Source organism: Ciconia boyciana, chromosome 1, assembly GCF_034638445.1.
Source record: "Ciconia boyciana chromosome 1, ASM3463844v1, whole genome shotgun sequence".
NCBI classification, from domain to species: Eukaryota; Metazoa; Chordata; class Aves; order Ciconiiformes; family Ciconiidae; genus Ciconia; species Ciconia boyciana.
The window spans coordinates 63,932,419-63,956,765 of NC_132934.1; the positions used below are offsets into that span (position 1 = coordinate 63,932,419).

Genomic DNA, 24,347 nt, shown 5'->3' on the forward strand with positions numbered 1-24,347 from the left:
CTAATCATTTAGGCCCTAATCCTGCAAATATTTACCCATGTGGTTTAGCTCTGTTAGTGGAACAGCCCAGCTGACTTTGGTGGATGACACAGACTGGTAGTGCTAAGCACTTGTGTAAGCCCTGGCAGGACCATAGCTCTGGTCCTTCTCGGGTTCCCATCCATGAAATGAGTTTAATATCCTGCTATGGTCCCTTTCTCTGGAAGGGTCTGGGTTTGGGGTCACTTATTTGTTCGACCAAACATATTTACTTGATTTTCTTATTGTAACCAAGGAGCTATAAGACTTTGAAGGAGAAGACTCCTCATGGTCCCTTCTTTGACAAGCCCTCAATCAAACTGGTGACAAATATGCCCATTCTAAAACAATAAATAGCACGGATTACACAGAAGAATACCTTTCCAGTTCTACAGCTCAGCCTTCCCATGTCAAGTGTCAGCCGAGAGCAAGTATTTCCAGTTCAGCAGCTCAGCCACTTATGTAAGGAAGGGACTGTAAAAGAATAGCTAGACCTTATCACTTGTCAGAAAACTCTTTAGTGACTTGATTTTTCTTTATAAAATGTAATAACTGTCAGAGGTAGAGAATATATATCTCCTCCCAACTGGCAGCCAAGGGTAGCTGCAAAGGGCAAGCAGTGTGGATACTCATAAATGTGTGATTACAGGCATTTCTACTGAAGGAGAGAGGAATATTGATGCAATATTCGTCATTTTTATTGGCTTAATATTCTTCTTTCATAGCACCATATCCAAACTGCTACATCTTTCTTCACATACAGTAGTTGTCCATCTAAGATACTCTGTTGCTCTTTCCATTTCTAGTCCAATGCTCTCCAGCTCCTTGTGGACAGCCAGAATACGAGGGTTCGCTGTCGTATGCCTTCCCTGTCGAAAAGGTCCCTGCCCCTACAAGGATTGCTTTCAGCTTCCAGATTGCTGTGCAATAGCTTCCCCTCCTCCTCTATCATCTGCCCTGTTTCAGGTGTCAGTGCTTTAGGATAGCAGGGGCCTCTCGAGAGGTATTTTTCACTGTGCATAGAACAACACGGTCTTGTGTCCTCTTCGGGGCACGCCGGATCCTGTGATGATAGCCCAGGGAAAGTCTGTGTGGTGGTAACTTGTTTGCGAATGCAGCACCCCAAGGTGTTCTTTAATGGAGGAGATGATAGCTTTCCAGTTACAAGTCTTGGGAGCGAGGTGGTGAGTTGCAGCTTGTGAATGCTGACGGAGAGGCCTCGGGACTGACGAGTTGAAGGGGACCTACCAGTGCTCCTTTAGCACTGTGAAAAATAAATAAGGCAAACAATGTCCTTGGAAGGAAACTGTTCTCAATATCTGCTCCACCTTTCCCTGGGTAAGAAGCGATGCTGAGCCTAGGGAACAAACGGCTCCATCACAGACTAAGACCGGATTAATCAGTTGTTCCCTGGGCTGGACTGGGCAGAGTGAGAGAACAGAGAGGAGACTCCATGGGAAAGGGAGCGCTCTCTTTTTAAAGTGCACACTTAAAAAGTTAAGAGATGGATTCTTTTTTCTCCATGGCATTTCTGTTCCTGTTGGGGCTGTTTCCACCATTAAGCCTAATTACTTAGCTTTTTATGTGCTATCCATTTCTTTTCATCATTTTAAAAACTTCAGTTGCCATAACAACATAATGCAATCAGTGAAACATAGCAGCTATTTTCTGTAGTCAAGGTCTGTGCACTGTCAAGGATGTGAGCCATTTAAGCAAATCTTCACCATCCCCCTTCCTCCGTCCTCTTTCTTGCTCTCTCTTTTTCTCCCTAAACAAGCTCATAACAGGAAGGAGAAACCATCAGGAATAATTAGACACAATAGCAAAGCAAATCCCAATCGTACTCATGCACTCTAGTCTAATGAACTTCTAGCTCTAATCTTGCAAGTGTTGATGTTCCTTTTTAATCACTTTTTTGATGTCGTAGATAGATTAGCAGCAGCAGGACCTTGATAATCCACGCTAGAGTCAGGAGACCCAGTGTTTATTCAGAGAAAGAAAAGAAAACCCAAAGCTTTACATACTTTACTCATTTTTTCTTCATTCGTTCCTCAGTTTCAAATGCTTATTGAGAATATATGCCCATTGTACCATATTAGTAAATAGAATGGAGTGTATTTTGTAGATTCATGGGATTTAATCATGAAAAGTCATAGCATCTATTATTAAATCATTGCTGGAAGGCTGGGAGAAACCGCCACGTTTTTGTGTGGGTGGTGAGACTTGCAACAAAGCATAGTATAACTGCTGGGCTTCTACTGCACACATATATAAAAAGCAGTCTGAAAATAAATCTGGCAGTCTGGTTCAGTGCTATTCTAAGCAGTGTGAATATAAGATCTATCCACAATGTCTTACTCACTCCTTGACCTCCATGAAGGCTTTCCTGGAATAGCAATGAGTGAGTTTCGAAGCCGGGGGTTTGGCTTAAGCCGCCTCTATCTGGCGGAGGACTGAAGGGTGTGCTTTGCCTTTACGGAGCTAGTCTGCCACAGGCAGAGTCTTCTGGTGGCTTCTGAGTCGATCGTTGCCCATTCACTCTTTCCACTTGTGTGCTTGTGTTTCAGCACCTTGTCCAAGCAAAGGAAGAACGTCATCAGCTGTGTCACCGTGCATGACTCCCCCTACTCCGATTCCTCCAGCAACAACAGTCCTTACGCCGTGCAGCATCGCACAGGGCAGAATAATGGGAACACCTACGACACCAAAGGGGTTCCAGAGACTCACTGCAGTGGGAACCCCCGAACGATCATCGTGCCACCACTGAAAACCCAGGCCAGTGAGGTGTTGGTAGAGTGCGATAGCCTGGCACCAGGTAAATTGCACCTCTTCCGTCAAGAAAATTAGTAAGAAATAAATGATTTATCTTGGAAGAATCTCATTGTTCGGTTTCATTTTGTTTGTTTGTTTGTTTGTTTTGTTTTCCAAAGAAACCGTGCTCCTGCCCTTCTCTCAAGTGACACATCTGTTCTTGGGAGCCATATTGCATTATTTATGTGCCCTGGTACACTCAGGAGTCACGGGGGCAAGTGTCGTTCCCAGTTACTTCTGTACAAACCCAAGAACAGAATGCAGCCTTTAGCTCAACATTTGACATGAAAGGCTCCCAAATGCAAGTGTGAACCTTTGCTGCCTTGCCTTTCCGTAGGTTTACTTTAAAACGGGTAAGAGATTGAAAACACATGTGCATTTTCATCCAAACTTGTTGACGTTTCTGGGAAGAACATTTCCCCAGGATCTTCATTATGGACTGATGAGGTTTGCTCATCCAGAGCCTGCGCAATGCTAGGTAGTACCATGTGTTGAAAAGGGGCTTATGGTGGAAGTCTGGCCCAAAGCAATTGGCTTTGAGCTACTTGGCAGTCCTTTCTTTTGATGCACTGCTGGTGAACACAAAGGCTCAGAGGGTGAGCTCCCCACTAGCTCCTTCTCCCTCCCTTCTACTCACCGTGAGGTCAGCCAAGCCAGGGCTTTTTTGTGCTGTGCACACTATACTTTCCTTTCTCTCCTTGGGATTTGTACCTGCATCGTACAGTTCTGCTGGCAGAACAGTTTCTCACACTTCTGAAGGATCTGTAAAGCCTTCTCCGGGCCCGGTTTGGGTCCACATATCAGGTCTGCTTGTCTGCCATTAGGATAACAGGCTGGCCGCGTATTTGAAGCACTGCTGAGATATGCTGTTAATTAAGAGAAATCATTTTCTTATCCTGCTTCTGTTGTATGTCTCCTCCCAAAAGCCACTCTGGAGGAGATTCAGTGAGGAAAAGGTAGGGTGAGCAATTAAAGAATGTGATGTAAGCTACAAATGTGTTTCCTTTCCTGGCACAGTCACCACCAGTCACCACTCATCCTCCTACAAGTCCAAGTCCTCCAGCACCGTGACCTCCACCAGCGGTCACTCTTCAGGGAGCTCGTCTGGAGCCGTTGCCTATAGGCAGCAGCGACCAGGGGCACATTTCCAGCAGCAGCAGCCTCTTAATCTAAGTCAGGTAAGTCAACCGAGACAAATTTTGGTGGTGCGTCATCCAGCTGTAACCTACCACTCCTCCAGCACGGGCTGTCCTGTTCCAGTCTAACGATAGTTGGGCCCCATGTTGAGTTTGATCGACTTGTTTCAACTTCACTGCAGACTTTGATCTTCCAGCTCAGGCAGTAGAGGTAGTGCAGATCCCACCCCTGAGTGGGCTGGCGGTACTCTTACCGTGGGTTTTGAAGTTAGATGATCTAACAGTGTGAGTGGGAATAATGTGAGAGAGAAGGTGCAGTGGCTCAGACACAAAGGAGTGGAGCAGGACCGTGTAGGAAGGACTGAATTCTCCTTAGCTATAGGTAACCATGGGGAGAGTATCTTCTAAGTGAAGGGAGTGCATCAGCCCAGCTGCGAGACTGGGAGAGAAGTTCCCATCAGATGTGACAAGGCAAAGCAGAGCCTCTATGCATATACATGACCTCATGTAATGAGTTTGATCCATCCCGTGATAAACCTGGGCTGAGATCTGGGCAAATCTCATTACTTGGCAGCATGCAGTTCTCAAGATGTTTCATAGTCTGTGATCGAAACACCCAGGGAGCTCCCCAGGAGCTTCAGTGAATAACGCCCTTTTCACGTACTGCACCTGGGGCTTCTCTCTACCCTGAGGTGAGGTAATGAGCGTAGGGACGTTGCAGCGCAGTTACCAACACTTCAAGAGGAGAAAGTCTGGAGAGCTCAGAGGACAGCGCTGGTTTGCATCCAAAGCTGGATATAAGCAGAACTGTTCGGGGCTTTTTTTTAAATAATTTGGGGGAGAAGAATGTCCCCTCCCCCTCAAAATGTAGTTGCAATTTAAAAATTTAAACAAGCTTGAAATAAAAGTGAGTGAAAATGGAGGAAGTGGGCGAGATGCTGTTTCCAAGAGTGGGGGAGGAGTGTGGCTGCCGCATTTCAGACCACAATGACAGCACAGGGAGTGCTTACAAAGAGGATGAGAAGGCTTGGAAGAACAGAAGGAAATAACATGGAGCGTTGCCCTTCTTGCCTTCTAATTCCTATTTTGTTGGTTATTTAATACTCTGACTACAAATGACCAGGAAAACTCCTTGACATTGTGCAGTGCAAAAAAAAAAACTTAGAAAAATCCCTGGAAAAGTACATTGCTCCTGTCCCACTGCAAGAAAATTGCCCTGTGCTCAAGTAATTATAGCTGATTACATGAGGGTACCAGGCACCTGTAGGATCTGATGGAGCCAAGGGTTTTATCTTTAAAAAATAAAGTAGTTATTTTACTAACTGAGGAAATGATAAGCGCAAGGACCCAAACTGAGCAAAAATAAATTGCCTGTTCCAGGCATAGTTAGGCAACTTCATTCCCCTGAGCTAGCAGCGCACCCCATCTTGTCAGCAGAGAGTTCACTAACAAAAGACGTGTTGTGCAAGCGACTGGACTTGTGGAAGATGTTCTTAGGAGCCAGGCATCCAAGGTTGGGTCTTCATGTTAGCTGCACCAGCAGGTCGTGGCTCAAAGTGGGGGACTCCGTTGTCCTTTTGGGGGCCATTTTGGTGAATGTATGAAAATGCAGGGTCTTCCTAGGCTTGGGAGGGACCCTTTGCCATCACCCGTTTCCAAGGGAAGACTGTGGTGGTGCTGAGGGTGTCAGGAGGAGCGCAAGGGACTTTCCTGAGGCCGTCCTGGTGTCGTAGGGAGGCTCCCAGGCACCGCTGAGGAGGTAAAGAGCCATCTCTTGTCTTGTAACCGCTTATCACTGTTGCTGTCTTTATCCAGGCCCAGCAGCACATCACGACCGATCGCACAGGGAGTCACCGGAGACAGCAAGCCTACATCACTCCAACGATAGCTCAGGCCCCGTACTCTTTCCCGCACAATAGTCCCAGCCATGGTACAGTTCATCCTCACTTGGCCGCGGCTGCCGCTGCTCACCTGCCCACCCAACCCCACCTCTACACATACACCGCCCCTGCCGCCCTGGGCTCCACGGGCACCGTCGCACACCTGGTGGCCTCCCAAGGGTCTGCGCGGCACGCCGTGCAGCACACCACCTACCCCGCCAGCATCGTCCACCAGGTCCCTGTCAGCATGGGCCCGCGGGTTCTGCCCTCGCCCACCATCCACCCGAGTCAGTACCAGGCTCAGTTTGCCCATCAGACCTATATCAGTGCTTCTCCAGCCTCCACAGTCTACACTGGATACCCACTGAGCCCCACCAAGGTCAACCAGTACCCTTACATCTAAACACTGGAATAAGGAGCGAGAGACACACCCGTCCCGGGGGAGTGAGGCGGCCGCTTTTGTACTGAAGAACATGACAAACAATGCAATGGGAGGCTCGCGTGAAACTTGAACGAAGGAGACTTTAAGGAAGAAACGAAAAAGAGGAAAGAAGGGGGAGAACCAATTCTACACTTTTTATTTAAAAAAAAAAAAGAAAATGGAAAAAAAGAACAGAAAAAAAAAAAAACCCACAAAAACCCAACCATTCTGCACCAAACTAGAGAGCGAGAGAGAAGCAGAAGGACCCTCCAGCGGGTCCTGTCTTTTGAAGAACTTCACCAATAGACTTTAAAAGGTTATTTTCATCCAATAGTGAGCTACATTTAGAAATTTGTTGTCCAGAACACCTAAAATGAAATCCATGAGGTTTTTAATCCAATAGGTATATGGATTAGGGATTTATCCAGCCTTTCAAAGGGTTTATGCCCCATCTTTGCAGTGGTTTCTGTATCCCAGACCATACATAAGGTTTTGGGTTTTTTTTTCTGGAAATAGAAAATGGGTAAGGGAGGCTGAGGGAGGAGGAGAAAATGTTGTCCCAGTGCTCTAAATTTGGATCTAGCACTGCTATGCTTAAAAACACGTGGGCAAAGCAGGCCATGCAGCACTGGTTGAGAGCAGAAGCAATGGGGATGTTTCTCCCTTTCCTTGAACACACTGGATAAATCCCTGAGAAATGCTATTCTTAAATGAGAACTCTAATAATGTATGTTGGATTTCAATTGCTTTTCATTTTATTTTATTTGGAAATGTTCCTTTTCAATCCCTAGCCGTTTTAGTATAGGAGGAGACATTTTAGCTGCCCCCCCCCCCCCCCCCCCCCCCCCCCGGTAGAATGTAGCACTATACAGGTCATACGCCGTTTTTACTATTTTGTGTTGAACTTCAACGATACCAATAGACTATTCCTCAATGTGATTGCACAAAGAAAAGTGATATAACATAGGCATGTAACAAATGTGATTGTCCAGGTATGTACGTGTGTGTGTGTGCGTGCGTGCGTGTGCGTGCAGATGCTGCCTTCTCTCTGTGGTGTGTTCCTCGGCACAGCCATTACAACTGTCACAGTCTTAGTTTTACATCATTCCCTCGTAGTGCCTTACCGAACTACAGATGCGGTTTAAGGGTTTACTTCCACTGGTACTCCTAGAAACTGACTGAGGCTAGTCGGAATTTACTCTCAGCTCTTTTTCTTTTTTTTGGGGGTTGTTATTGCCGATTTTCTTCTTCTGCTGGTGGTGTTTTGGGTTGTTTTCCCACGTCGTCAATCTTAGCTCACTTGGCGAGGTATTGGGGAGGCTCGTTGGGGTTGGAAGTGCATCTAACTGGGAGTTTTGTCGAGCACTGGATGAGCTGGAAGTGACCAGGTCGGTTGTGAGACCCAGGGTGACTCCCAGAGGGTCTGGGGATTCGTTTGTGGACTGGTCTGTTTCCATCCTGTTGAAATAGCAAGTTTCCTCCCCGGAAACTGAATTCTCATTCTGCTGTTTGCTGACGTTCTCGGTGGACTGGAAGGACAGCGTCCTCCCAAGTTGTCAGGTTGTCCCGGTTGTGTCTCTGAAATAGGAACAAAACTTTAGCCCATGAAAGGGGGAAACACTAGTTGTCGCCAACATCTCTCACTACGTCTGTCAATGGGAGGGGGTCGGGAAAGGGCTGGAGTCTCAAAGCAAGCACCAGAAAATCCAGTTGAGAGAGTCAAACTCAGGTTTCTTAAGTGACAAAAGTATTGGAATACATCGGGCCTTACCCGCTCTATCGTAGCTGTGACAGTGTGCGCTTCCCCTCCTCCCTTCTCACCTACACCCCAACAGATTGCCTGCAGTGGTAGAGTGACTCTGGAACCGGAGGGCACGGTGGCCCTCTGGGTCCTCCATGCCAAGGAACGCTACGTGGTCGTCTTGTTTTCTGACAGGTTTCTAAAGAGACCCTTTCCTACAGTTGGGTTTGGTCCAGAGGGGAGTTTCGCTGGTAATGGCAGTTGCACCGGTGCATCAGTATTTGGAAGTGTCTCTAGAGTACCCATGTCTGTGGATGGTCTGGGGAGGAAGGAGAGAAGAGAGTCTGATAGAACGTTTCCGTGTTTCCATGAAAGCTGAAGTCTACGTGGTGGCTCAGTTCCACTCTACATTTCCCTGTAACTAGAGCATGAAGTATTCCGGTATTTCACAAGATGCTGGAAAATAGCAGGTTTGTCGGCAGGGTGGTGAGGGATGGGTTCCCTGGGTGGCAGTAAGGAAGGAGGTTCTCTCACGTGGGAAGAGCTGACGGAAAGACAAGCACAAATACGTTGTCTTGCGGTAAGTGCTTGGCTGGCCTGGAAGAAGAAGGGATCCCGCTATGCATAGGCTGTTCAACAAGGCTGTTGTCTTCTGGCAAACCACCAAATAACCTCCCTGGTTGCTAGCTCTGGTTCCTGGGCTACCCTTGCACAGTTTTCTTCTCCTGCCTGTCCTTCATTCCAGCTCAGTATCCTGTAGATGAGGATGCGATCTCCTAGCAGCCTATGCACCTTACCCCCCGCTTCCTTTGGAAAGACAACACGTCCCCTTTCGTCTGAGGCAGGAAAATAAAGCCCTGCTCTCTCTGTTGCATTCCTCTCCTCTCCCACCAGTTTGGGAGTGAGAGCGTCATGCTGCTTGTGTCATGAAAAGGAAAGATAATGTTATTTTATTGTATGGTTGTTATGATTATGATTATTATTTTATTGTTATTATATTTTACTCTGGGTTTTAATTGCACACGCATTCCTTAATCTTTGTGGGGGTTTTTTTTCTCTTAGTATTGTTGTTATTGTTGTTAATTTTATTTCTCTTCATCAGTGGCACCAGAAGGGTTGCTGTGTTTGTGAAAACTGCAGGAGGAAGGGGAAATGAGATTGTCCCGAGGATGAAAACTCTGCCTTTAACCTAGGGGGAGTGGGGCTGCTCTGTGAGAGCAGTTACAGCCTTGAGGGACAGGAGTTATCCTCCGTGTCACATATGCATTTCAGAATAAGACCAGAATCATTCATTCAGAGGCCAAAACCAAACAGCAGCTAACGTAATCATCTATCAGGAGAGCTGGATCAAAGGCAGGTAAGGACCTTGGTGCCCTGGGATCCAGCTCACCATCACTTTGTTTGATAGGAAGTTTATATGAGATCAAGACCTCAAGACCTATTTGTGCTCCAGGCCATAATCATGGGGCCCTTTCGGTGAACCCAAGGTCACGCTACGCGTTAAGGGTTTGGTTTTCCTAAAGGAGAAAGCAGATAGATGGCTCTCCAGAAACAGGGCTATCAGAGGAGCCGCGGCAGAGGCGTGAGCACGGCTCTCAGTCCCATCACTGGATAAAGGACACTGGCGTGCATGGACGGCGTTAGCTGGGTAACGCACAGCCGCAGACAGGGCAGGTTCCTCACCTGCTCTTCCGCTCTCACTGAAGGTTGATCAGGTGTCCGCATGGCCAGGATGCTTGGCTTGCCTTTTTTTTTTTTGTCCCCGATGTAGATTTTCCTTTCTTTTACAATTATTTGTTGTGGAATCTTATTAAGCTATTCTGGTTGCTAGAGTTTAGGTATTTATGTTTTCATTTGCATCGCCTGCTCTGTTTCTATGGAGGGAAGCAGTAACTGAATTCAAACTCCATAAAAAAATGATAGGACTTCAGCAGAGACTTAAAGTTAATCATGCACTTGAGTGCTTTGCTAAAGAACAGACTTAACCCTTCAAGTTAAGTACTTGTTTATGCACTCCTCTGGCCTAGGACTGGCGAAGCATGGAAGGTTGCAATCTCAATCACAGTAATGTTTTACTTGTATTAATTGCGTTTTCCCTGTGTGCCCATCTGACCTGCTCTCCCATGCGGGCTCGAATCTGATTTTGGGGGGTGTTTGGCAGTGGAGCTGTTAGAACGGCAGATGCTGGCAGCAAGAAGGGGTGCAGTGCATGCCGGAGGAGCCACCTTTCACATTGTCCAACCTGGAGTCGCTGACCTGCCAGCCATAGGTGGTCAGATGATTGCGGTGATGGGACGCAGTGATTGCAAGAGATGCACAGCACAGCCATGAAATTGCTTTGATGGTGCAACACTGTGTGTTTTCTGGTGGGTGTGGGGGAGCTGAGCAACACCTCCTCCCTCACACCTGTATAAAGGCATAGTATGGAAAGAAAGCGTGGTACGGTTAGTCACAGGGGAAACCCGATCGTTTTAGCAGAGGAAGCAAAAGCTTTGCATGCTGTCGGTGCCACATACATAGTAACAGCCAGCTTGTTTTGCTCGCAAAGTCCTTTGGAGAGGAAACGGGATTGGCGTGGTTGGGTTGGGTTGGTGTTCTTCATGTGGGGGAAACGGCATGGAAACTTGAGAGGGGAGGGGAATGTTTAGATACAGGAAATTTTATGGGTGGCTTATGGCTGGCACAGTGAAAAAGCGGTCCCTTTCCCCATCATCTCATCTTGCATTCTTCTCGTGCGGGAAGCAGAAGGAAGCACGGACGTTGCCTCTCCTCAGAGATGGGTGTTCAAATTCCTGCTGTGAAACCAAGAGGGAGCGGAGAGAACCACTAACGTGAGCAGAATGGAAAACCCGAATGGAAGCATTTCTCACCGCAGACTGGGCCAAATCCCGTTGTTTGAGAGAGCAAATGCAATTGCATCTTCCTCGGCAGAGTTGTACCTGCTTGCACCCAACAAATTGGGCCTTGGCAAGTCTCTCTCTCTCTCTCACTCTTTTGTAGTTTTGTTGTAATACGTAAAACATTCCAAGAAAGGGACGCTTCTGTCTCTGACATTTTTATTTTTTTTATACTTTGAAGGGATTATGTCTTGTAATTTGGCTTGAAGGCAATTCCATTAACAAACTTGAAGGGCGATAAACATGGTTTTTTCTTTAACCAAATAAGCTTTTTTTCTTAAGAGAGAGAGAAAGAGACCCCGACCCACTCCAGAAATGAAATTAAGCCACGAGTCATGACTGGCAGGCAATAGGGATAAGCTGTGGAACTCCATCTTTCCTCTCTCTTCTTTTTCTCTCTCAAGTTTCTGTCATTGTTTCGAGTAGCTAGCTTGACGAGCAGAGAAATTCACACTAAATATTGCTGCTATCCTAAACTGTAGGGGATGACAAAAACTATTCTTCTCTCATTATTGTTCACGTTGATTAAAGTGTTTCAGTGGTGACAATGCAGTGTAGAAATGGTGAGCTGCGTAGTGGGGATAAGCTTTTGGATGCTCTGCATGCTTCTGTAGTGTCTCCTCTGGCTTTAGGATGCTGGTTTTGGGATCCGTGGGTCGGACCCCAAACAGCGCTGCCCTGGTCATGCCAGGCAGAGCTGGGCAAGGGTGTTGGACTTACACGTGTGTTTTTCCATGGCTTGGCAATCAGCCCATCAGAGATCTGCAGTGCTACCTGTGGGCCAAATCCTGGATAACTGTATGCAAGGTCTGCAGAAATAATCTTTGTTGAGAGTAGGCAATGCAGAAGGTAAAAATGTGGGAAGGGAACAATTTCCCCCTTCCTGCTGACGGAGCTGTCCCTGCTGTGGTCCCATTTCCCATGGCAGCTTCAAAGCAGTGGATCTGCGGTCCTGGGCACTCATCCATGTCACCCCCTACTCCATCCCCGAGTCTCGCTGGTGCTCCTGTGAGGAAAAGCCTGTGTGCAAAGTATGTGGAGTCCCCAGCTTACATCTTGTGGCCTGCTCCTGTGCCTATAAATCATTCTGCTCCCTCCGTACTTGGGGAGGAGAAGATGGGTCTGTGCTGCTGGGGTTCCCCCACTGCCGTACTCCAGCGAAGCTGCCTCTGACGACACTGGGAAGTTCACCCTGGGCTGCAGATGTTGAGCGAGGTACAACATTTTACAGCGGTGCTCGAAGCCATGGTGGCGGTCCTGTTGTAAATGGCTGCGCGTGGGCTCCTTGCTGGAGTACTGCATTGGACGGGAGGCACTGGGCTCTCCGGGCTGGTCCGTGTCTCCATGGTCCATCCTTCCCACCACCCGGGAATGCCGCTACCTGTGAGGGACACCGTGATGCCACCGTCCTCACCTCCCACCCCAGGCACGCAGCGGGACCCACCGCAGGGGCCGGCCCCTTGAAATAAGCCCGGGCGGCGTGCGGAGGAGCACGGCTAACTGAGGGCTCTCGCGGAAGGCGTCTTTTTCCCCTGTGGCAAACGTAGTTGCCGGGAGTGATCCCAGCGGCAGTAGATACCTGTGAAGAGCTGCTGATGCAGGTGGAGGTGTAAGAACTGGACTGGAGGTAAGCCAGGCTGAGCTCTGCTTTCAGTGGGAAGACACGGCTTAGAGCATTTGCCCGTGTCAAGAGTGAAATTTGAACGGTAGATTGGCTTGGTTCTTCAGAAGTCTTAGGAAGCATACGAGGAGGCTTTGCGTTCGGCATTTATGGTCTGAAACTCCTGTTTCTCATTTACGGGTTAGCTTTGTCCTTCCAGTTTTAGCAGTGCTGCTATAACAGACTATTCACGTGTGTTTGAAGATGAAGTTTTTGTTTTTAATCTTTTGCTTATCATAGTTAATCTAAGAAAGGCAATACTAAAGGTATATTTTTTTCCAAAAATGATATTTTTTACTGCACTGATAAATATTGTGACATCTCTGTTCTTAACTCTTTTGCTGTGAGGGGAACTGTGTGCAGATTCACACGAACCTTGTAAATACTTGCGTGTACTTCTGACAGCCAGGGAATTTTTTTCTTTTCTTTCTTTTCTTTCTTTTCTTTCTCTTCTTTCTTTTCTTTCTTTCTTCCTTTTTCTTTATTTTATTTTATTTTTTATTTTTTATTTTTTATTTTCTTTTTTCTTCTCCTTTTCTTTTCTTTTCTTTTCTTTTCTTTTCTTTTCTTTTCTTTTCTTTTCTTTTCTTTTCTTTTCTTTTCTTTTCTTTTCTTTTCTTTTCTTTTCTTTTCTTTTCTTTTCTTTTCTTTTCTTTTCTTTTCTTTTCTTTTCTTTTCTTTTCTCTTTCCTTTCCTTTCCTTTCCTTTCCTTTCCTTTTCCTTTTCCTTTTCCTTTTCCTTTTCCTTTTCCTTTTCCTTTTCTTTTCTCTTTTTTTCAAACAAGCTTTCCTCTTTGAAACAGAAAGCAATGGGGCAACAATGCTCAGAGCAAAAGCAAAGCTTATCCCACTTTCAGAACGTAGCCAAGGAGTTTTTGCAGTGCTGGCATAGAGTTAATATTTAATGCCGATGTGTTTTGATTTTGTTTTTTTTTTTCAGCAAACTATTTGGAAAGGAATAAGACAGATAGAAAAGCTTTGGTCTGGAATTCTGATCAGAAATGTTACCCATCTATTTTATGGCACCTCCGATTTTTCTTTTGTTTTCTTTTTTCTAAAAAATAAAAAATAAAAAAAGGCTTGTTGCCTGAGCTCTAGGCTGGCCGGCAGCTGTCCTGGGGGCACCTGGTGCTCTGGGACCGCTGGCTCCTTTGGAAGCAAACCCACTGATCAGGATTCTGGATTCTGATTGCTACAACAGGTATCCCCCAGTACCGCGGGATACCTTTGTTTTTTTTAAAGAAGGATTTAGATACACTTATATTACGCAAACTGTGACCTAATGGCAATAATTACCTCAAATGTGGGCATTCATCCTGGTTTTAGCCTTTTTGAAAACATGTAGCCAGCTTGAACTTTGATTCAAAGACTCTGAACTCCGTAGGGGCAGAATAGCGATAAATGCCCACCCTGGTCATTGTTGCTTGAGTGAATTCTGAAGACAGTGAATCTTTAAAAAAAAAAAAAATTAAACCAAGGAATAGATTACTCTTTTATGTATTTTAATCAATTGTGATGTTAAAATGCACATGTAAGTATATATGTTTATAGCTACTGTAAAATGCTTTGGCCTTCTAGAAGATATTTAATGAGTCACGTTTTAAACCAATATGAACTGAATAATAGACTGTGGCTACTTAAACAGTTTTCTGGCTACATTTTATAGTTATTACAGTGTTTTATAGTTTACATTTAAACTGGTACTTTTTAAGGGAAATCTTGTGTTTATAAGTGACACCTTCAAAAACTCAATACAGCTGCCTCTTTTTAATTTTGCCCGTTAAAAATTGAAAAGTACAAGTGTGTCTTTAATATGTATATTCTGTTTTGAGATATAACATAGTGTTGGAAAGTCAGTCCAGAGATCAAGTAATCCACTGTATTCCAAAGTCTGGTCGAAAAAACACTCCACCCACTTTGAAGATTTAGTCCAACAGATGATAAACTATTTGTTTGTTTGCTTGTTTTAATAACATACTTTATCAGGCTCCTTGGGTTGAAGCAGGGAGCACGATACTAAATTCACTGTTCTATGTAGGATCCTCATCTGGATGAAGATACCCGCATCAGGAGAATGAAGGACATTCAAAGGAAGGATTGTACTGTACTGTTGATAAATCATTAGCCAAATGATTAATTCCTGAGTTAGTGAATGCTTGTTTTATTTTGTGGGGGGGTTTTGTGTGTGTGTGTGTGTGTGTGTGTGTGTGACAGCCACTCAGAAGCAATGCTGTAATTTGGCTTCCATCTGTTCACCCCTTTCTTACAAACGATGCTTACCACCACAGAAATGTTTTGAACCAGTAAACGCAATACAAAGTTCACTGACCATCTCCTTGTCAGCTCTGTTTTCTCAGCCCGTGCCAGTTCCCGTCAATGCTGTTTCCCCGCTGCCGTTACCCTGCACTTTGCATTTTGATATATCACATTCCCCCCTCCCCAGTCTCACTTAGCTGTCTAGTTTTGTCTGTTGTGTTCTTTCACTTGGGTAACCAATGAACATGGTATAAATATCTGCTGAGCAAAATGGTACTTTGAGGTCATGAAAGTACAGGAATTGGCATTTAAAAATACGTATATGTACATCTGAAGAACCGAGCTTCGGTCATGGAGCTCGGGTACTTTCAGGAGGGCTCCTTACGTGTTTCCATCATGCCTGACGGGGCTGTATCAGTCAGCTTAGAGCAGAGGTAGTGAAAAGGAGCGATCAGCGATGCTTTGCAGTTGGGCGCCTGCGCTGCTCCCAGTACAATCAGCGGCGGTGGGGCCAGGGGAGTGCCACCCGCCTCCTCCTCCTTCCTCAGCACCATTCCGGGGCTGCCGTGCCCACCCCGTCAGCCACATCATTACCAAAGCGATAACGTATCATACGGCCAGCCAGGGCTGTCAGCAGCATGCGGGCCGAGTGGAAAACGTCCACCCTTTCTCATCGTGCACCACCGCCCAGCCGTCAGCCTTTGCTGCCCTCGGCGCCCGCCTGGTCGTCTGTTCTCGTGGGGGGAGTCAGGCCAGCACGCTCAAATGGAGGAGCCACAGAGTCTTGTTGAATACTTTGCCTTGCAGCTTGTTAGGCAAGAAGGGGTTTCCGACACTGGCAACGCACATCCCGTAGGATCTGGATGGTTACATATAGCACCTCTGCCCTCAGCAAGGAAATAAAACGCTTCTGCAATGCTTCCACCTCACGTGGTTACGTACAACACTTCTGGCTTTTCTTTTTCCCCCCTTTATCCCTTATGTGTTTGAATTTTTATTCTATTATTTTATATTTTTTTGCTCTGTATTCTTCTCAAAACGAAACTTCCACAGATATTCCAGGGCACAAGCATTTCAGGTGTAAAAAAGGATCTCCTCGTCCCATGTTTCACCAACAGAGCAATCAAGGCGTTTTGGGTACCATATTCTACTTGGGCAGAACCAGAATGTAGCCTGTATCTTTCATACCAAATCAAATTTCTGAAAGGAGAGGAAGTGTCATTAATAGCTTTATTAAAGGAGTGTGTGAGAGAGAGAGAGAGGAGAGAGAGGGAGCGAGAAAGAGAGAAGAAGGAGGGGCATCTCGGAAGGTGAAGAGTCTAGACTTCAGGTAGTTAAAAATGAACCAACGGGTGAAACATTTTTCTTGTGAGCTGCAAAATCCTTTTAAAAACGGAGGGGGGAAATGGAGAGAATGTTTTATGCCTTTCGACTGCCCACCAGCCCAGCATACTCTGGATGGAAAGTGGAAGTTAATATACACTGCACCAAAATTGTTAAGGGGAAGGCAGGGGGGGAAGCTGTGAAACTATCACAATCGCAAGGGAAAAGATGCCCCTGCCCCAGCTCTGGATCTCGAGTGGTTCTTTCTCTACAGTATCATCTCAGCCCAGTAACCCCACGAAAGCCCTGAGCCGTTGTGTTCCTTCACTGTACGGTTTCTGTAATAAGAGTGTTAATCCATGTTAATCTTTGTGAAAATTATTGTGTGCAACAGTATTTTCTTGTGTACTGCTTTTTTCCTATGTGAATTGTCCCTTTCTTTTTTCTTTTTTGTTTTTTTTTTTCCTTCCTTTTTTTCTTTCTTTTTTCTTTTGGTAATACGTCTTTCTTCTTTTAAAAGAAAAAACAAAAACGAACTGATGTGTTGTAGACCTATATGTAACCTATTCCTTAGTCTCATATTATAGGTATGTTATAAGAATGGATATTTTACTTGGCTTTAGAATGTTTTACAAGAAAACTAATTCTTAACCAATCAAGTTCTTGCTACTAAAAAAAAATGCTTGTGTTTTTCATCATGACGTTGTGTGCTTCTAATTAATAATCATTTTCGTTGTAGAAAAATGGAGTGAATTTATATTAGTCTTGGAAACTAATAATAGCATTGTAAATTTATGAGATGATTTTAACAGAAAATACATTATAGAAGAATATAGTTATTTTAATTGTAATATTACTAACTGTAGGGTGAGAAAGGAGGTCCCGTTGTGGTGAACTATGTTATAGCTTGTTATTCACGGTTTCTTTTTGATCATTTTTTCGGTCTCTGAGGTGAAACGAGTTATTAATCAGAATTTGTAAACTCACATATGCATATTGTATATGTGTAGAAATGTAATCACACTTTGTCTTGGAATTACATTAAACTGTTTTAAGTCACTGCAAAGTTTGTGAGTCTGTATGTCTTCTTGCTAGTTAAAGTTTGCTCTGAACATTTGGTTAGTTTTCAGTTACTATTATTTAATCTCCTCAGACTACTGGAAAAACAGCAGTAATAGTATCATTAATAACAAATAGTTTTCCCTTTGAGGTGACATGTTTAGATTTGTGAGATGTATTTTTTTCCCAGGGCAGAAGAGCATCTCCGTTCAGATCTGGGCTTCACTGAAGCACAGAAGGCTGCTCAGAGCTGCCACGTTCAGCTCCATCGAGAGCCCCCTGCTACGTCCCGCTGTGCCGACTGAAGTGTGGGGATCGGCTGCAAATATCAGTCTGGTTTTTCTTTTCATTATGCTTGAGCCCTCTTTTCATTCGCTCCCTTTCCTTTCTTTGCCAAGTCCCAGCTGACCTTTGAAAGGTTTATATAGACATTAAAATGCTTAAACCACCACCTGTTGCCAATAGCGGTGACTGCTGTTTGGGCTGTGCCTGATTTTCACCGTGAGGTTTGCTCAGGAGCAAGCTGGAGGCATGTCTGCAAAGGGTCCCCTATTATATCAGGGTATCACCTTGGAGGAGGCAAGTGGCTCCTCAACAACTCCTCTTAACAGAGGGGGAATAAGACCTGCCTGGTGTGTTGCTGACCCTTCCCAGTGTAGTGACTCGTGCAAGCTACTGGGTTTCCTGGGCTAGGGGATTTATCTCTTCAGTTCAGCCTCTCCGTTCCTGGGGACGGCCAGAGGGATGTTCAATGGGTGTTCTCTTGGGGAGCCCAGCCCGCTGTGGAGCTGAGGTCAGACGCGTCTCTCCGGTAGCACAAACCCACTGGAGCTGCGGTAATGTCAGCGCCTGGAGAGCATAAGCCGGAGCAGCTGGTACAAATCACCACCACCAACCTTGGGCCAGTCCAGCTCTTCCTGGGCCAGAAGGAATCTCTGCTGCTGCTCTGAGAGTGTTCACCTCGCCAAACCAGCTTATTCAAGGTGGGTATGGCTCTTACTTAAAATTGGGGGGGTGGGGGGACACACCGACATGGTGTATGCATAGCGGTGCAGTTGTTCCTGGCATGTGCTGCTTGTGCTTTCCAATGCAGCCGCTATGTTTTAATCCTTTGGCGTCCAAAGTTTGGCACCTAAATTTGTATTTATCCATATGAGGAGAACTTGTCTGACTTCCAATGCTGCGCTGCCCTCCTAGCTGCTATTCACTTCAAATGAAACTGGAAAGGGGCACTGGGAGAGGGAGAGGAATGGTCCTGCTCCATGAAACGCAGGCTGTTGCCCTCTAGTCACCTGTGCACGTGTGTCAGACCTCCACAGCAAACCCGTGCTGGAGCTGTGGACCTGCGTCTTGTAAATTCTTGTGTCTTCTCTTTCTTACTGTGCCAGGCAGGCCAGGGCAAACACGCCTGCATCAGCGTTTCCCGCAATGCGCTTCCCTTTGTGTTTTCTACTGCGAGGTAGCTGTGCAAATAATGAGCAATAAAGGCTGTTATTTAAAGGCCTTTGATACACTGCACTGTGTATCAAAGTCTCTACTATTTGGGGCTTTCACTCAAAGGGAAGCAGCCACCAGAGGAGCTCAATGCACGGATCCTGAGCCCCACTAAATCCCACTTGTCAAGGCAGCAGGCTGGGACAGGAGCAGGCTTCTCCAGGCAGCGCTGCCACCGCTGTGCCAGCCCTGGGGACCCAGCACAGACCAGGGAGCAGCACTCCATCCCCACGGGGACTTGTCCACCCCTGTGGTAACCCGGTAACAAGGTCCAATGAAAAGGCACACCAGGTAGCTTAAGTACACTTAACTCCAGGCTGCGTTTGTGCACAAGCTTTTCTGGACACATCCAGACACGTGGTGTTGGGGTGCAGAAGGCCGTAAGTCCAGCAGGCATCTGGAACGCTTCCCATTTGTACTTGGACAGCATACTGCCTCTGGTCTGTGACCTTGTTAAATATGAAAAAGTCACTTTATCCCACTTTTTTCATTCCAAGCTCATAAAAAAAAATTAATTAAAACTTGTAGTAATGTCACAGGGGAAAAAAAGGGGGGGAAGTATGTTTAAAAAGAAGGACTTACTGTAGTTCACAATACTGCAACTGGACCCTGAGACAAAAATTCCCATCCCTTCCAGACGCTCAGGGACAGTCTGAAAACCACAGAGAGGAATTCATGCACACACAAACAAAGAGCGAGGCTGCTACTGAATTGCTCCCCCGCAGACTGGGCTTGGGTCACAGCTCCGTCACGGCGCTGCTGAGCTGCTCGAGAAAAGCTCACTTCGGCTCTCTGAGGGTGTTTCTTCCACTCCTAAATATCCTTGATCTGCCTCTCTCCTTCAGACTGCAACAGACCTCCTCAGGAGTTTATGGGATAGGAGTGATAGGAATAATAAAGGCAGGTCTGGAAGGAGACCGCAGGAGGCATCGATGAAGGTTCAGCCATACTTCACCTGCACACGCCAGATTATTTGTCTACCCCGTTCTTAAAAACATTACGTGATGTGGAGTCCCCAGATGTCAGAGCTCTGCTCTCTTCCGTGTCAGTGAGCCCGTGCTCCTTTGCTAGTCATGTCTCCCTCCTTATCTCTGCCTTCCCCACACTCAGAATACCCCCTCCTCTTTTTGTAATGACCCTTGTCCTGCATGATCCCGTTTCCTCACCTCTCCCCTTGCCTCCTTTATTTTCTCTCAATATTGTTTTGACCCCAGCATGTGTGTGCATAATTTAGCAGGGCGGGTGAAAGCCGAGGGATGCGGGGCAGGCGGTTACAGCTTGCGAGAGGCAACAGTGTGTAGTGGAGGGTGACGGGAAAAGCAAATCCCATTAGGTTGGGGGGTTTTTTAAGGCTTTAGAATAATATCAGGAATGACTGTGTTTGCATGGAGGCAAGGCCTAGAGACACTGATGGTGATGGCTCACCATTCAGCCTTGTGATAAGCACCTCTTTCTTAGCGTGTTTGTTTTAAACCTTCACGTGTGTGTGCTCCACTGGTGTTAACACACCGGCAGGGAAGAACCAAAGCAGCTGGGAATCCTTTCCCCACATCCGTGCAATCCCCCCAGCTGTGTCACTTGCCCCAGTCTGTCATTCTCTCCACCCCCTGCCCTTTATGCTGCCCACTAAAATATGGAAATGGGGGCGTACAACACGGACAGATAAAACAAAGGAGGTAAAAAAGACTGTGTGAAGCAGGGGGAGGGCACCACAAGATGGGAGAGGGTCTGGTATTACTGGGAAAGGGGGATAAAGGGGATGAAATGTTCTGAGACCAGGCACGAGAGGAAACGAAAGAGAGCTGAGGGGAAAGCAGGCGGCGGGTTGAAGAGGAGGAGAAATAGTGATGTAGATGTGAAAGAGAAAAGACGGGATTTTCAGAAGCAATGACTTTCCACTGCTCTAACCAAAATACAGAAGACTGGGTGGGGGTGCTCAACCCCTTGAAAAAATCAGGTCCTCTCTCAGACAGATTTTTCCATCCAGCCTCTGGAGCAGCGGTCTCCAAAGTGGGGTCTGCACAAGACAGTTCATTGGCGTGCAGGAAGAAAATCTTTTCCTACCAGCTGTAATAGCGGACCCACGACCCCGTGGCCCCGGGCACCCCACCCAATTAATACCCATTAATACCCATTCCTCGCAGGCACCGAGGCCTTTCGAGGCGCAGGGCCGCGGCGGCCGCCAGAGGGCGCCCGCCGCCCGCAGCGCTCGGCTCGGCTCGGCTCGGCTCGGCTCGGCTCGGCTCGGCTCCCCCGGGGGAGCGTAGGGCACACGCTGCCTTCACCCATCCTTCGATAGTGTTTAAGGGCATACAAATCTCTGGCACCCAGTTCGTATCGTTGCCCTAAACCTATGCCCACAGGTATTAGTCGGGCCCAGTCTGACAGCATTAGAGGGTGGTGCCGTCCGACTTTACTCACCCTCACGTGGACTTGCGAGACGCTGTGGTCCCTAAAAACATCGAAGACCACGAAGTGCCTCCCTCTCCAAGTCTCCAAGGCATTAACATCAGCCCACACCTGGATGAGGTGGAGAGCGAAGAGAAGGGGGAACTCTCACCTCGAGGGGCCATCGCCCCACTTTCTCCATTGCCGTCAACACCTATTCTGGCTCCTAGTACTGCTCTGCCAGCCGAGGGCACACAGGTGGTGAAGATCCCAGACAAGAAGACATCGTGTCCTTGTTGTGGGAACCGGATGGGAAAAATGTCAGGGTAGATGGAACATCTGAAGAGAGCCCATGGAAAGAGAAAGATCTTGTTCCAGTGTGCCAGAGGTGGGAAAACCAAACTTGGACTCTCTTCTTCCCGACAAGACGAAGTCACGTGGCGTCTATCGACCGAGCGTTATTTGTAACTTGTCCGTGTGTAATTGTATTATTTTATGACTTGTTAATAAACGGATTTTTCTATTTATCTCAGGCGGGAGCCTGACCCCCCCAAGAGGTGCCATTAGACCTACGAGTGCCACTAGCTGCAAGTGCCATTATGCTTCCGAGGGTCACAGAAGCTTGTAATAGGGTGGCAACAGTATGTAGGGAAATTTGGGACTCGGGGTCATGACGTGCCATCAGCCCTGCCTAAAGACACTATATACCAGTTTTTACCTAGGTGGATGGGGCACCTTTACTTAACCTAGAAAAGGAACATGCATAATTTTATATATGTTCAATAAATACCAAGAAGTGAAGGGGTTTAAAAATCCTGTCTTATTCCTGCTCTTTAACTGCAATTAGATGGCACTGAAAAGTTAGTCGTGGCCAGTGTACAAGATGCTGTACATCCATATGAAATAAAGCAGGTTGGGTGCTAGAGGACATTTTTATGTGCTGAGCACAGTAGAAATATTCAAATATATGGGTGTGAAAGAAGGCTGGGTTGAGATTAAGACAGCTTAATAAGTAAAGAAGAAAACCCACAAGTGATGCAAAGGCAATCACTCGCCACCTCCCACCAGCAGACCAATTCTCAGCCAGTCCCTGAGCAACAGCAGCTTTGGTATTTCCCCCTTCCCCTCAGTTTTTATTGCTGAATATGACATTATATGGTATGGAATATCCTTTTGGTCAGTTTGGGTCAGCTGTCCTGGCTGTCCCACCCCAGCCTCTTGCCCACCCCCAGCCTACTTGCTGTGGGGGCAGAGTGAGAAACAGGGAAGGCCTTGACCCTGTGCAAGCACCGCTCAGCAATAGCTAAAACACTGATGCCTTATCAGCACTGTTTTGGACACAAATCCAAAACACAGAACTATACAGGCTGCTGTGAAGAAAATTAACTCCATCCTAGCCAGACCCGGTAGAGCTGGGAAACCTTGTGAGAGACATTGTCATTCAGGTGCTTTGAAACAGAGGTAGCAGAAGAATTCAGAGAACTTGGAGACAATTACAAAAAAGTACTCAAAAATTTTAGTTAAAAAAATAGTTGGTACTAGAGGTAAAGCAGACGTAAGCAGAATATTCATTCAGCACTCACGTAAGGATATCACCGGTGCTTTTCTCTAGAAGGAGGCAAAGATCCTCAAACACATATCTTTGATCACAGGGCTTGCCTTTGATCACAGGGAACAGCGCTGTGCCTGCGCAGAGGATTTTATAATACCTCGGTTGGATATCAAATGTTAACAGCTCTGACACATCCAGTGCTGGAACCATTGATTGTGAGATTCCCAGCAAATTGATGGAACTACTTGAACGCAAAATCTGGATGGCGAAAGGTCACGGGGGCCCATTCATCCATCTCAGTTGCCCTTCCTTTGAACAAAAATGGGAGTCCTCTGGCTTCTTAAATCCACTGCTCTCCAGAGGCTCCTGGCTACAGCAATGAAGATGAAGAATATCACTTCTCAAGAAGGTGAGGGGCTGTTTGGATCGATTTTTTTCACCCTCCTGAAGATACTTCACCTCAGCTGCAAAGGCAGCAGCCTGATTTCAGCCCCGTGAGAAGAAAACTGAGCGGAGAAGGGTGTCTGTTTTGTCTTTCCTCATTACCACTTTCAGAGTTTTCAAAGGAGACAGGGCTTTCACCAAGGAATAGTCCAAGGTTTTGAGCTACGTGCAGATGCTCAAGAAGCCAATGATCTGCTTTGCGGAAAAAGAACAACTGATAAGCAATCTCTGAGAAGTAAACCGCCTGCAGTTTACAACAGAAACAATGCTTGGGTTCCTTTCATAATGTTTTATTACTCCTTATGTTTAATGAAAACTTTGAGAAAATTTTCCTGAACCGCATTTGTCATTTATGACCTTACTTCACTGCAAGCGGAGGTTACAGAGAAAGCATCTGGATTTTTAAGAGATTTTTAATAGGGTATGTGCCTCCTTGCCCTCTAACTATAGGCAGACAGGGTCACAGGGCAACGCACACACTTACTATAAAGCTCAGTTTTCTGTGGCTGCCTTCTCTCTCACTTTTCTTCTTCCTTCTTTTCTTTATTTTCCTCTCATTATCCTGATTTTCCTCTTTGCAATGAGCAGTTATCAATGGTCCTAAGTGGTCTGTGCCGAGCTCTCTGTTACTGAGCCATCCTGCTTGCTTGCCCAGGGCACTATCTTTACTCTCTGAACTGTGAAGCAGTTGTTCTTTAGTTTATTACGGCATCTGTCTCCGTTTATGAATAGGCCTCCTCAGCAAAGGGCACTTGAAGTACGTTGCTGAATACAGTAACAATCATCTGAAACTGATTCTGGTGCATCAGCCCTCTGAACAGTGCAACGTGTGTTTCTCCTGTGCTCTCCGCGGCCTGGCATATGCTCTTTATACAGGCTTATATGACAGGTTACCCTGGCAGGACAGCCGTCTGATCTTGAATCTGTTTCCTGGTGAGTAAACACTGATTTCTTCAAGGACTTGTGGGAAAAATGGATTTTAATCCTCTGGGGAATCCTGCAATCAGAGAATCTGGGTTGGTGGGAAGGAGCCCCACCACTGGCTCTGAAACTGCATGCTGCGTGAAAGGGGCCTGCCGAGTAGAACTAAGCCCTGTAACGCCTCTGGAGAAGCAAATGCAACTGCTACTGCTCTCCTGCAGAGGAGACCCTCTGATCACGCTGAGCATCCCAAAAAGAATGAATGTGACGTATCTTTTACACCTCCAGGGAAATGCAATCATAAACTTTGCTCTGATGCTAATTGATGCTGATGAAAAAACTCCAGC

General features: G+C 46.3%; 1 protein-coding gene across 8 annotated transcripts in view; it reads left to right on the forward strand.

Moving 5' to 3' along the window:
• Positions 1 to 17,179, forward strand: part of HIPK2 (homeodomain interacting protein kinase 2) — a 144,973-nt gene extending 127,794 nt beyond the window's left edge. For 2 of the 8 annotated variants that reach the window (XM_072871810.1, XM_072871835.1), the window contains exons 13-15: positions 2,586 to 2,833; positions 3,847 to 4,007; positions 5,781 to 6,511. In XM_072871810.1, the coding sequence (XP_072727911.1) occupies positions 2,586 to 2,833; positions 3,847 to 4,007; positions 5,781 to 6,248 (877 nt within the window). In that variant the 3' untranslated portion in view covers positions 6,249 to 6,511. Of the gene's footprint in view, positions 1 to 2,585; positions 2,834 to 3,846; positions 4,008 to 5,780; positions 7,038 to 14,601 lie in introns of those variants that run through there. The other 6 variants (XR_012044045.1, XM_072871775.1, XM_072871826.1 and 3 more) reach the window with 6 other exon arrangements.
• The last annotated feature ends 7,168 nt before the right edge of the window (positions 17,180 to 24,347 follow it).